Source organism: Pithys albifrons, chromosome 29 (assembly GCF_047495875.1).
Source record: "Pithys albifrons albifrons isolate INPA30051 chromosome 29, PitAlb_v1, whole genome shotgun sequence".
Taxonomy (NCBI): Eukaryota; Metazoa; Chordata; class Aves; order Passeriformes; family Thamnophilidae; genus Pithys; species Pithys albifrons.
The window spans coordinates 2,270,568-2,283,622 of NC_092486.1; the positions used below are offsets into that span (position 1 = coordinate 2,270,568).

General features: G+C 49.8%; 1 protein-coding gene across 2 annotated transcripts in view; it reads left to right on the forward strand.

The window, feature by feature from the left end:
* Window positions 1-5,366: 5,366 nt before the first annotated feature.
* EBF2 (EBF transcription factor 2) overlaps window positions 5,367-13,055 on the forward strand; it is a 177,574-nt gene continuing 169,885 nt past the window's right edge. For both annotated transcript variants that reach the window (XM_071579036.1, XM_071579038.1), the window contains exons 1-5: window positions 5,367-5,883; window positions 8,083-8,239; window positions 9,303-9,366; window positions 9,628-9,683; window positions 10,048-10,121. In XM_071579036.1, coding sequence (XP_071435137.1) covers window positions 5,753-5,883; window positions 8,083-8,239; window positions 9,303-9,366; window positions 9,628-9,683; window positions 10,048-10,121 — 482 coding nt within the window. In that variant the 5' untranslated portion in view covers window positions 5,367-5,752. The remainder of the gene's footprint in view (window positions 5,884-8,082; window positions 8,240-9,302; window positions 9,367-9,627; window positions 9,684-10,047; window positions 10,122-13,055) is intronic.

Consider the following 13,055-nt stretch of genomic DNA (forward strand, 5'->3'; position numbering starts at 1 on the left):
GTAAAGCTTTTATTGATGCTTCTCTCCAAAGTTATTTTCGGGGAGTTCTTTGTTTGTCGAATCCCGTTTTGCCGCCGAAAGTGGGACTGATGTGCGCCTGATTTAAAACTTTAAGCTGTTAACAGCTTCTAACAGGCACATTTATTTCCCCTGTACAGGTGTACTGGAAAAATGAACCTTCCAGTGAGATTAGCGGGTAAAAGGGGAAAGATTAGTTATCCTTCTCTGTCCTGACACTGATCATTTTAGCTTACAATTCGTTCCCCTGAGACACCTGAAGGTTGGTGACTTCTCACGAAGGAAAAGGAACAAGAATTAAATGCTGCCTTTTCGGTGTCGTCTTTAGGTGCAGTTTAACTTTTTCACTGACATTTCCCCCCTTAAACGTGAGAGGAAACGATAGTGGTTTGAGGTTATGCTTTTAAATGGCTTAAGTATTATCTTCTCGACGCGTTTCTTCCTGCTGGGAGTTGCAGAGCTGAGCCGAGGAGTGAAAGTTGACTCTGGTGTATGAAACGACGCTGTTAAAAACCTGCTAACAAAGAGGAGCATCTCCTCACCACGTCAAAACTGCCTCACCTGTCATTTCGACCCCGGCATGTGGAAAGGAGCGAGGGGAATCGCTCTCCCTCCACAAAGAAACCATCAGCGCTCACCGAACCGGTTGCTTTAAAAAAAATTTAAATTATTTTTAATTTTTTTTTGTTTTAGTCAAGAGGAAGAAAATCGCTTGGAGCCCTCCACAGAATGAACCCCCGAAAGTTGCGGGGCGACCGGGAGGGAGCCCCAAGCCTGGGGGTTCGGGGGATGCCCGGCGCGACCCTGGGCGGGGGCTCTGCGGCCGCCCCGCCGCTCCCACCGCAGAGACCCGCGGAGTGGGATCCGCTCCCGGCTCCGGAGCCCCTTCCCCAAACCTTCGGCTCCCGTTTATAGCTGTAATTGCATTCACGACACAGAAGCTGCGCTGCTGGAGGTTCCCTCCAGCGGGGGCTGGAAGGGGTTTTTTTCCCCCATTTTATCCCATCCCAACCCTCCCGGAGTTTCGCGGTGCCTTTTCCCTGCCCTGGATCCAACTCCCTGCTCCGAACCGCAGATCCTTCCCAAGCGCAAATCCCAATTTATCGGCGGTCGCACCGGTATAAACGCTTCTTTTACCGAGCGAATTTACAGCTGAAGAGTGCGAGAGATGCGCTTTTCACTTGGTTTAAATACAATTCAATCTTCAAATGCGGGAGTTTGTAATTCCAGAAGTATTTTGGGAGTCCCGTCCTTTCGCGGCGTATCTTAATGGAGAGAAACTTTGTTGGGGGGGAGCAAATAATGTCCTGAAAGCGCTTCCTCTCCCCGGAGCGGTGAGACGGCGGGGCCGGGGTCGCGGTGCAGCCCCGTCGGAGCTCACAAAGCCCCCCGGGGAGGTGGGGAGGGCACCCCAGGGCCGACAGATTCCATCCCCGGGGTGGTGGGGAGGGCATCCCAGGGCAGGAGCCCCCGCTGGGATCCCCATCCCCATCCCAGTATGGTGGGGAGGGCACCTCAGGGCCGACAGATTCCATCCCCGGGGTGGTGGGGAGGGCACCCCAGGGCAGGAACCCCCGCTGGGATTCCCATCCCGGGATGGTGGGGAGGGCATCCCAGGGCCGACAGACCCCTCTGGAATCCTTATCCCCGGGGTGGTGGGGAGGGCACCCCAGCACAGACAGATCCCTCTGGGATCCCCATCCAATCGCCGGGATGGTGGGAAGGGCACCCCAAGGCCGATACATCCCATCCCCAGGGTGGTGGGGAGGACACTCCAAGGCCGACAGCCACGCTCTGATCCCCATCCCTATTCCCGGGATACTGGGGAGGGCATTCCGAGGCCATCAGACCCCTTTGGGATCCCCATCCCATCCCCGGGGTGGTGGGGAGGGCACTCCAGGGCCGTCAGACCCCTCTGGGATCCCCATCCCAGCCTCGGCGTGGTGGGGAGGGCACCCCAGGGCCGTCAGACCCCTCTGGGATCCCTCTCCCCGGGGTGGTGGAGACGGCACCCCAGGGCAGAAGCCCCCGCTGGGATCCCTCTCCCCGGGGGAGTGGAAAGGGCACCCCAAGGCCGACACATCCCATCCCCAGGATGGTGGGGAGGGCACTCCAAGGCCGACAGACCTCTCTGGGACCCCCATCCCTATTCCCGGGATACTGGGGAGGGCATTCCGGGGCCGACAGACCCCTCTGGGATCCCCATCCCAGCCCCGGCGTGGTGGGGAGGGTACCCCAGGGACGACAGACCCCTCTGGGATCCCCCTCCCCGGGGTGGTGGAGACGGCACCCCAGTGCAGAAGCCCCCGCTGGGATCCCCCTCCCCGGGGGAGTGGAAAGGGCACCCCAAGGCCGACACATCCCATCCCCAGGATGGTGGGGAGAGCACCCCAAGACCGACAGATCCCATCCACAAGATGGTGAGAAGGGCACCCCAGGGCAGGAGAGGGCGAATCTCTGCCTTTTTTTGTCGCTGAAGTGCAGAATTGCGGTGGCAGCTGTTTGGGGCGAGGCGAGCGCATCCCCCTCTGACCCGCGCTCTGCCCTCTGCCCCGCCACCAATCCCTCGGAGCGGGGGTCCCCCGGGGCACGGCACACGAGCCCCCTTTGTTCCCGGCCCTGGCACCGTCCCGGGGAGCTGGAGCTGAACGAGCGGCCTCGGTGGGCCCGATCTTCCAGGGACAGGCTCGGCTTTATCCCCCAGGAGCGAGAATTTGGTTCTTAGGGAACGTTCTCGCCTTGTGGATTCATCGGGCAAGGTTACACCGAGTGGGAATTCCGCCCCCTCCCCTTCCGCCCCTGCCCCAGGTTTAGGAATAAACGCAGGAACGGTCGGAGTGGCATTGCCAAAACTGATCGTAGGACAAAGAGGGGGCTTTTATTCTAAGAAATGTACCCACGCCTATTGCGAAATGGTAAAAAAAATTAATAATAATATAACCATAATACGCCTTCTCATCGTCTATACATTTATATCACACGCTCTGGTTTTCTCACTGTTTCCTTTTTAAATATATCTTACCTAGTTTAGGCTTTTTAATACTGAGAAACGGCATCTCAGAGATGTTGAGATCGTGTCTTAAAAGACCGGCCTCCACTTCTACAGCACCGTCAAACTGCTGCTTTTCTCTGACGCTGAAAGAACGCCCGGCTCGCCTTTTGCTAACCTGGCAAAGTCACTCCCTGCATATTTATCAATTTGGGGAGGTGGGTGAGCGTGGCAAATTTCCTTCAACAAAGATTGGGTGAGATGTATTAGTTCATCCAATACCGTGTCTGTCACTTATGTAGACAGAATGAATCGGAGTCGCGGCTTTGCCCTCAGTCGTGCCTGAATTAAGGATACATTTTTATGAAAGTTTTATGGGGAGATTTTAATTTGCGATTCTTTTTGGAGAGAACGGTATGAAACTACTTGAAAATAATCTCCTATTTAAGAGGTGGCTTTTTTTGAAACTCGGATGAAAGGAGTTCGAAATTATTGCGAAATGGAAATTATAGCTCTATCCCGTTTAAAAAAAAATAAAGCGGGTTAAAGAGAGGAGCTGCACATAATGAGTCAAGGAAATCCTTGCGCTGTCCCTTTAACTACCGAACATCTGATTCCCTCATCTGGCAGATGGTCTCTGAGCACAGATTTGCATTCATTGTCTTGAAATCTGTTTTCGCGTTGGTGTTATATAGATTTCAGAGGCAGATCTATACACGGATCGGAATACAAAAGGGCCAGGAGGAAAATATCGCCGAGGCTGAGCGGTTTCAAAAATAAATTAAACTCGATGCAGTCCGTGGGTACCGTCCGGGGTCACGGCGGGCCGGGCTGGGACGGGCTCCGGTTTCCTTTAATGGGAAATTTCGCCTTCATGGGCTGTTATAAAAAGTTTGAAGGCGATGCCTGACAGCTCGCGTGGTGTAACTTGGGGCTCTGCTGGGTGCCAGGCGGTCTCGGCCGGCTCTTGCCCCGCGGGCAGCCCCTTCCTGCCCACCCCCAGCCCCGCTTCGCTCCCTCCGGGCACTTTTTCAGTTTAAATCCCGCGCCCGGGGCTAAACCAGCCAACTACCTGTGCGGCTCTGGCAGAGCAGAGCGGGCAGAGATCGCTGCTCTGGGCACGGTTTATGCCTTCTGGGGCAGCACCGGTGTGTGGCTGTCGGGCCATTGCGATAAACCATCACGATAAACCCGCGGCTCCCCTGCCCGCCGGGCGGTACAGGGCACGCTCCTTCTGCTGCGCCCGCTCCGGTCGCGTTTAGTTTATGGGTTCCGGGGCAGCGCCGCTCGGTGCGGGGCTGCCTGGCCATGACCATCACCCATCACGATAACGCATCACGATAATCCCGCAGCTCCGCTGCCCGTGCTCGGCGGTGCCGGAGTGGGCACGGCTGCGCTCCTCCCGCTCCGGCTCCGCTGCTTTTAGAGCAATTCTTGCGTTCAGTGGCAGGACCGTTCAGCGCGGAGCTGCCAGGCCATCCCGACACCCCTTCCCGACACCCCACCGCGACAGACGCGCCGTTCCCCTGCCCAGGGCAGGCGGTGGGTGCGCTCCTCCCGCTCCGGCCCCGCTGCTTTTAGCCCAGTTCACGCGTTCAGTGGCAGGACCGCTCGGCGCGGGGCTGCCGGGCCATCCCAATACCCCATCGCAATACCCCATCGCGACAGACGTGCTTTTCCCCTGCCCGCGCTCTGGATGCCGAGGACGGGTGCTGGTCGCGCTCCTCCCGCTCCTTTTAGCGCAGTTCACGCGTTCAGTGGCAGGGCCATTCGGCGCGGGGCTGCCGAGCTATCCCGATACCCCATCCCGATATCCCACCGCGATATCCCCCGCCTGCGCTCCGGCTGCCCTGGGCGCGCTCCTCCCTCTCCGGCCCCGCAGCTTTTAGCCCAATTCACACATTCAGTGGCGGGGCCGTTTGGCGCGGGGCTGCCGTGTCACCCCATCTCGATACCCCACCGCGACATCCCCACCGTGACATCCCCATCGCGACAGCCCCACCGCGACATCCCCACCGCGACATCCCCACCGCGACATCCCCATCGCGACATCCCCATCGCGACAGCCCCGCCGCTCCCGGCCAGGGCGCCGCGCGGTGGGCGGGGCGCGGCCACCCCATCCTGCCAATCACAGCGCGAAATGCAAACGAGCTCTCCTTATTTGGCCTAGACCCCACCTCTTCACCTCCATCCCACCAATCACGATGCGGAATGCAAATTAGATTTCCTAATATGGTCACAGGTCACGCCCCCGCGCTCCCGCCCCGTAACCCATTCATGGGCCGGCGCCGCCGCGCTCGCTGTGACCGGGCGCTCTTTAGCTCCATTTCTCCCTTTCTTTTCCCATTTATCCCGCTCCTGGTTTTTTTTTCCATTCTTCCTGGATTAGGCAGCCGTCAATCCTTCCTCCCTGTGTCTGCGGAGGAACAGGTGACCCCGGTGAGCAGCGCTCGGCGGCTGGATGCGGCTCCCTTCCCGCGGGTGAAGGATGGTGATACCCGGCGAGGCGGAATCCGCGTAACTTTCACTCTGCAGGAGGACAAACTTTCTTCCCCTTTTGAAGGCATTAAAAACACGTAGCGTTAAAAAAGCAGAAGAAGTTGGTTTCCAAGCTGAACTTCACCTTCCTGGGATTTGTGTGTGTCAGATTCAAAGGCTGCGTCGTTTTTGTTTTTTCTCTTTTTTTTTTTTCTTCTTCCTTATCTCCCGAAAGGAAACTGTTGCTAGTTGGAATAGACGTTTTAAATGTTTGGGATTCAAGATACTTTAGGAAGAGGACCAATTCTGAAAGATAAATCTCTAGGTTCTGAGATGGATTCCGTCAGGTCCTGGGTCAGAAACGTTGGGGTTGTGGATGCAAACGTAGCAGCACAAAGGTAACCGCGACTCTTTCTCTCTCACTTTCCCCCTGCTCGTTATTTTATTTTTTTTTAAGCAAACCTTTTCTTTACTCCCTGTTGTTTGCATTTGATATTGAATTTATTTTCTCCCTTTCTGTCCCCCTCCCGGTCTCCTGTAGTCAGTGAAAATTGAAGGTGGCAGAGCAAGGCAGGAGCGCTCCCAAACCAGAGAGCACCAGGAGTCCTAAAATCCCGTTCGGGGCTTGGATGGCAGCGAGTTCAGATCATTCCTTAATTTTCTGCATCAGGAGAATGTTGGGGAGTTGGTTGTACCCCCCGATGCAGAACATCCTTCCCCCTCGCTGGGTCAGACACCCGAATAGGAGGGAACCAACTTAAAATTACCTTCAATGCGGGTCTTCCCCCCACGGCCCATCTTGTTTTGTTTTAATTCTCCGCAGGCATTGCCGAAATCTTCCCCCGTGGGTTCCCAGGCAGGCAGGGCAGGGTTTGGGTGGGCAGGGCAGGTCACAACATCCCGGACCCCGCAGGTATCCCCTGCCCCGAGCACCTGCCCGAGCGCCCAAAGCTTCTGCTGAGCCCAAACCCCAGCGATCACCCCGAAACGGGGGCTTGGCTGTTTGATTTTCACTTGTTATCTCCCCCCAAGCATCCCTTTTATTTTCCCTTCCCACCCCAGTCGGCACAGGACAGTTTTTCCAGTCTCTTCCCAATAGGGATAAGACGATGAAACCCTTTTAAATGTTCCTTTTTTTCCTTCTCGCTCTCTGGATAACCTTAAAAAAAAAGCTTACAAAAAAAAAAGCTAAAAAGAAAAATAAAAATTAGTAGTGTCGGGGAGGGCTAAATTGGGAACCCCGGGAATAAAATGGGTTTTATTTAGTAGAGAGACCAGGTGAAGGGCATGAAACAGCAGATGGGACTTCAGATGAAACAGGGACGTTTTAGAAACAGTCCAACCGTGCCCCCACCCACGGCCTGATCCGGGAGCGAGGGTTTCCAAGCGCTAAGGGAGGAGTTCTCAGAGTTTTATGACTGTCGATAGACGCTTTAATAAATCCGATTGAGGGGGGAGAGGTTTATTCTTGAGGTAACCGAAAGTAAAAGGAAAGGGCTCCCAAGAAACCTCCAATTCACGGGAGCGCCGGAGGTGCCACCACCTTGTGCTGCCGCCCGGTGACATCGCCAGGGGTTTTATTCCAGAGATTCGTAATAAACCAAGAAATGCGAGTTTTTGCACGCAGAATGAGAGGGAGGAAGCCCCAAACGAGTGTAGTTGTGGTGGATGTGGTGAGTTCACACCGTAGCTCTTTGGCAAGGAAAACGCGGGGAAACATCTGTAGTTCCCCGAAAGCGTCAAACACTTTTGCCAATGCTGTGGAGCTATTTTGGGGACTGAAAACCAAAGATGTTCTGACTCCTACCAGTCTGTCAGACACTTAACCGCTCAATTAAGCGATATTTTCTCTGCAGTAGGTAGAAATCGGCTTTAGGGAGAGGGAACTGCAGTTGGTTTCACGCAGAAATGAAGCTGCAACGAGGGATATTGTGGCTAAGCAAAAGCGTTTCAATCTTTCCAAGCCGGGAAATGCGTGGGAAACATCACTGCATTTTCTGCACTCAGGGACAGGATTTGGGCAAGGGCTGATTAACTCGAGTCGAAATTCTTTCCATTTAAATCAGAAACTGAAGTCCCGGGAATCGGTTCAAGTAAATCAGTGACTAAAGACAAAGTTGGCTGTTGAGGAAAGTGGATGGTGTGCTCGAAACTGGTTGTCTCTGCCCCAAATGTAGGTGCCCTCGAGCTGACAGTCTGTCTGCAGGGAAGAGTTTAAGGTCGCTGCTTTTTGCCTGCAGGAAAAGGGACTGGGATGTGCACGGAGCAATTCCAGCCTCCCTGACACGTTCCAGCCACTTCCCACCCCGCGGCATTCCAGCAAAACGAGAGTGACAGGCAGGAAAAGAGGTAGAGGAGGGCGGAAAACATTTAGTGCATTTAGCGAAAACTTCTCTTAACTTGCGGGGGCTGTGAATGCTCGTTGTGTAGACAGCGGGCAAAGCCGAGGTGCCGTTTCAGTGGCAGCCCCGTCCCGGCGGGGAGCGGGCACAGCCCGAGCGTGTTCTGCCTTTGCTGTTGTTCGCTGTTACCGCTGCAAAACCTGGTAATGTCTTTGTCTCTCCCCCCTGCCCCCATCCCGTGTGTTTCCTCCACAGCGGAGTAGCTTTGTCCAGAGCCCACTTTGAAAAGCAACCACCCTCCAACTTGAGGAAATCCAATTTCTTTCACTTTGTTCTGGCTCTCTACGACAGACAGGGGCAGCCCGTGGAAATAGAGAGGACAGCTTTTGTGGACTTTGTAGAAAATGATAAAGTAAGGCTTGTTACCTTTCTTCTCCCTCTTCTCCTCTCCAAATCTGCTCTTCCTCCCGCGCTGAGCCGGTAACTTCTCATACCTGTTGTCCCCAACAAAACACAAGCGGTGCCTGCTCAGGGTTCAGGTGCTTTTTTTCTCAGAGCTGTTTCTCTTTATGTTGCTTGTAATTAAAAAAGCTTGGAAGCCACTGCTGTGTCAGTGGGAATTTCATACACCCACCAAAAATGAAAAAAATACAATAAAATAATTTAAAAAATTAATAAAATAAATAAAATAAATAAAAATAAATAAAATAAATAAAATAAAATTCATGGGGATAAATGCACTTTTTTTCTTTTAGTACCTACAGATCTGCCAGGTTTTATTATTACCTGAGCAGAAGTGGAATCCGACCCGTAATATTTCATATTATCTATTGAGCTTGATTATATGTATTTCCTAAGACCCCAGAGTCGCTGGCAGGACTTGAAAAGCACTTGGGTTTGGATTTTAAATCCATGTCTTGACCCCTTCACATTTTCCCGGTTATTTTCTTAGCCATGAACAAGATTTTTTTTTTAAATTATGAATAATAAATAGTTGTCTTATAGGAAATTGCATTAAAAAAAACCAAGCAAGAAACGCCCTTGTGACACAACCTTCAGGAACCAAATACCAATAACGACTCCAAATAACACCACTACAAAGTAACGATCACATTAAACCCCAAACTCACTGAGTTTTCCCACTCTCAATCCGCTTTACATTGACTGATTTGAATCGCACAAATTCTTCTCGGTGTCTTGCCTTGAAAAAGCGAGACCATCGCAGCAAGTAAGAGGGAAAGGAGTTCCTGAACTCCTGCAGGAAAAGATGTCAGCAGCATTTTGTACTTTGTCCTGGGTCACTCGGGAGGTTAATACATCCCAATCAGTGGATTCACCTCTCAGAATTTTAATGAACTTTGTTGTCACTTCCATCATGATTATCAGCTTTTGCATTTTAAATGTGCCAAGTGTAAGTTCTGGATGGATTTTTTTTTTCTTTTTTTTTTTTTTTTTTTTTCTCGCTCCCCTCTCAGGAACAAGGCAACGAGAAGACCAACAACGGCACACACTACAAACTGCAGCTCCTCTACAGCAACGGTGAGTGCCCTTCCCACCCCTCCTGCCCGGGGGGCACAGGCTGGGGGTGCTGAGACCCACAGAAATGCCCTCTCAGTGTTGGGTGGGCCCTGCAGTTCACCTGGGCTTGGCAAACAGAACCACACGGGCTCCTGGAGGAGGTTTAATGAGGGTAAAAAATGAAATGTGAGGGTTTGATAATGAAACCGAAGGGGTTTGTTCTGATGTTCGGGGAGAGGTGACTGTGAGGACATTGTTTATTCCTCCTCTCCCTCGCTGTAGGTGTCAGGACTGAACAGGATCTCTATGTCAGGCTCATCGATTCGGTCACTAAGCAGGTGAGCAGAGCTGGGATGTGCCCTCGAATCCTGTCCCACCTCATCCTTCTTTCTCCTTAACAATTCCCTGCCTGTTTTTAGTTCCCTGCTTCATTTTTGGCTCCTGTTCATCTGTATTACACACCTGCTTTTGAGGTTAATTGGGAAGTGATGCTCTTAAGTCTCTCTTTTCCCCTCTGTGCACTGAAGGCTTTACCCACTTTGCCTCAATATTTATGCAAAGCTGCTTTCCCCGTCCATAAAGGCTTGGGGGAAGGTATTTATTTGCATGAGCAGTGGTGAAACCCCTTCCCCTCAGTCTGAGTCTTGTGCTAAATCACAACCCCCCAGTGCTCCTGCCTTACTCCTGCCCTTCCTTTTTTAGCCCATAACTTATGAAGGGCAGAACAAGAACCCCGAGATGTGCAGAGTGTTGCTCACCCACGAGGTCATGTGCAGGTAAGAAGAATTTCTTGCCATCTCTTTTGGGGAGGCAGATGCCAAAAAAGGCCTTTCTGATGAACTTGTAGGTACTAAGTTTGATTTTCTTATTCCTTTTTTTTTGTTGTTGTTGTTGTTGACTCCAAGAGGTTCTTCCTGTAGGAAGACTTTATTTTCCACGTGGGTAATGCTTGATTTGGGTTCAAATCAGATATTTGGGGTGTTTTTTGCCTCTTTTTTGGCAACGTTTTTTCAGCCCTGCAGGAGTTTTTGCAGCCACAGCCACAGTGGGTTTTTTAAACCAGGTCTTTGCATGTTCTCTCTGCATCGAGACCTTTGTGTGTTCATTTCTCACGAAATTCCTTCTCCCCTTGTGACAAGGAGCAGTTTAACTTCTACATTTTAACCTGCAAACTACGAGGCAGTTTCATGTAATCTTCTCCAGTGAAAGATTTTCATTTTCTTAATTAAAGGGACGGGATTAATATTCTTTAATTTCGTGTAGCCGAAAGAGAAACTCCTCAAACCAGAACACAAACCCCTTCCTTTCTGTGTGAAAAATATTTAGGGGGGCTCCCATTTTTTAATTAAAAAAGACACAATCTTACCATATAAAGTTATAAATTAGAGGCTAAAACGACTCGAGGATGTTTTTAATAACGTTTGTGTAGGTCTGAAGTTACATTTACCTTCTGAAAGTACCTGGTGCTTCCGTGGTAACTTATTCCTTTTCCTGTCCTCGTGTAATTAGATTTTTTTCAGCACATATAACGATGCAAACACCCAACATTCTTGTATTAAAATGTGTTAAATTTGGCACAGAGTAAAAAAACAAAAGGCAAACCCCAATCTTGGCCTTTATTAAACTCGGGTTGTGATTTATGGTATCAGTGGAAGAGGGTCAAGTTTTCAGACTGAGTTTTGCTTCTTGTAATGGTGCACTTTGTTACCTATTTTTTTTTTGGTGTTTGTTTTAAAGCAGCCTCTTAAAATCAGCTTATTTGGACAGAATTTTCATCCAGGGGAACTCTGGGGGTTGTACTTAATTATTTCAATGATTCCATTACTTTATATAATAAGAATCAAGTACATGGATATTATTTATCTCTAGTTAATTAAGAAAATGAGCTTTTGCCCAACATTTCCCTATTTATGCCTGTTATGGGTTTAGCCAGGTGGGCCTAAATTAGGCTTTAAAGTGGGATGCACAGGATGGGCTTTACCAGGACCTACTTGTATAATAAAGAAAATGAACTTTTGCCCAACATTTCCCTATTTATGCCCAAACATAACGTGGGATGCACAGGATGGGCTTTACCAGGACCTACTTGTATAATTAAAAAAATGAACTTTTGCCCAACATTTCCCTATTTATGCCCAAACACAACGTGGGATGCACAGGATGGGCTTTACCAGGACCTACTTGTAGACGTAGCAGCAAAGATCAAAGGCCTTTAAGTTACTTTCTGGCACATCTAGAACTTGTGTGCATCTATAAATATATAAATCTGTATTGTTCAAAGTCTTCCCTGTAGCCAGGGGAGTGTTAGAGGAGCAAAATTTGGGTGGTGCAATGAGGGTTGAGCTTTGTGAGAATAAAAGAGCAGTGACCACAACTCACTTCTCCCCACTCTGCCTGTACGAAATACAGTTCTGGTTGAAAGTCTTTCAGCACCTTCTCATCCAGGTGGACTTTTTGGAATTATTAAAAGGGGTTTGGCTTTTCTTCTCCTTCCTCTCTGTGCCTGTTTGGTATCAGATGCTCAGCCCTGCTTGGCCTGAGCTCCTCTGCCCACAAACACCCCCCGAGCTTGATCTAAAGGAACAAACCCAGCCCATCGCCCCCCGATCATCCGGAGTTTTCCTCCCTGATAGATTAGCCAAGGAAGAATTACAGCTCAGGGACGTCCTTCCCGTGTAAAACACAGATTAGTGCAGGAAATCAAAGGCATTCTGTAACCTAATGGAGGCGTTTGATTTTAAATGCCGTGCTTGCCTCCAGTATCTCTGCTGTGCCTTCCGAGAGGCGTCACTTTGAATAACGCCAAGGGAAAGGCTCCAGCTCCAGTTAAACCTGACATTTGATTTTATTTCCTTTAAGGACAATAATCAAATCTGCCTCATTGTGTGCTGCTTAAGTGGCAGCATCAATTTTTAAAGGCCCCAGTTTAGTTTGCATTAGGAACAGTATATAAAAATTTCATGCCCTGTGCCCACTCTGCTGCCCATGTTGATGCCTCCTGCTTTTAAAAGGAAAACCAAGAAGGGTCTGTCTGTCCTTCTGCTCTTCTTCCACCCCTCCCCAGCTGAAGGTCGGGGGTTTGGAGGGGATTTTTATAGTCCCACACAGAGATATTTTTGCTTGCTGGGACCAAACTCAGCGTTTTCCCTCAGTCAGTGACAGATGCATCTTAGCAGGAAAGTTGTGCAAATATTGATGGGGCTGCTCCAATCTGGCACTTCCCCACTGGAAGTTCATCTCCCACCTCCCAATAATTACTGCTCTATTAATTAATTTATTTATTTACCTCCCAATCATTACTGCTCTGTCTGTCTGTCTGTCTATCTCTCTATCTGTCTATCTCTCTCCCAATAATTACTGCTCTATTAATTAATTTATTTATTTACCTCCCAATCACTGCTGCTCTCTCTGTCTGTCTGTCTGTCTGTCTGTATCTATCTATCTATCTATCTATCTATCTATCTCCCAATAATTGCTGCTCTATTAATTAATTTATTTATTTCCCTCCCAATAATTACTGCTTTATTTATTTATTTATTTATTTGCCTCCCAAGGATTACTACTCCAGTTATTTATTTATTTATTTTGCCCGAACAATTGCTACTCTATTTATGTATTTATTTATTTATGTGTTTATTTATTTTGCCCCCAATAATTACTGCTCAATTTTTGTTTGTTTATGTATTTATTTATTTGTCTCCCAATAATTA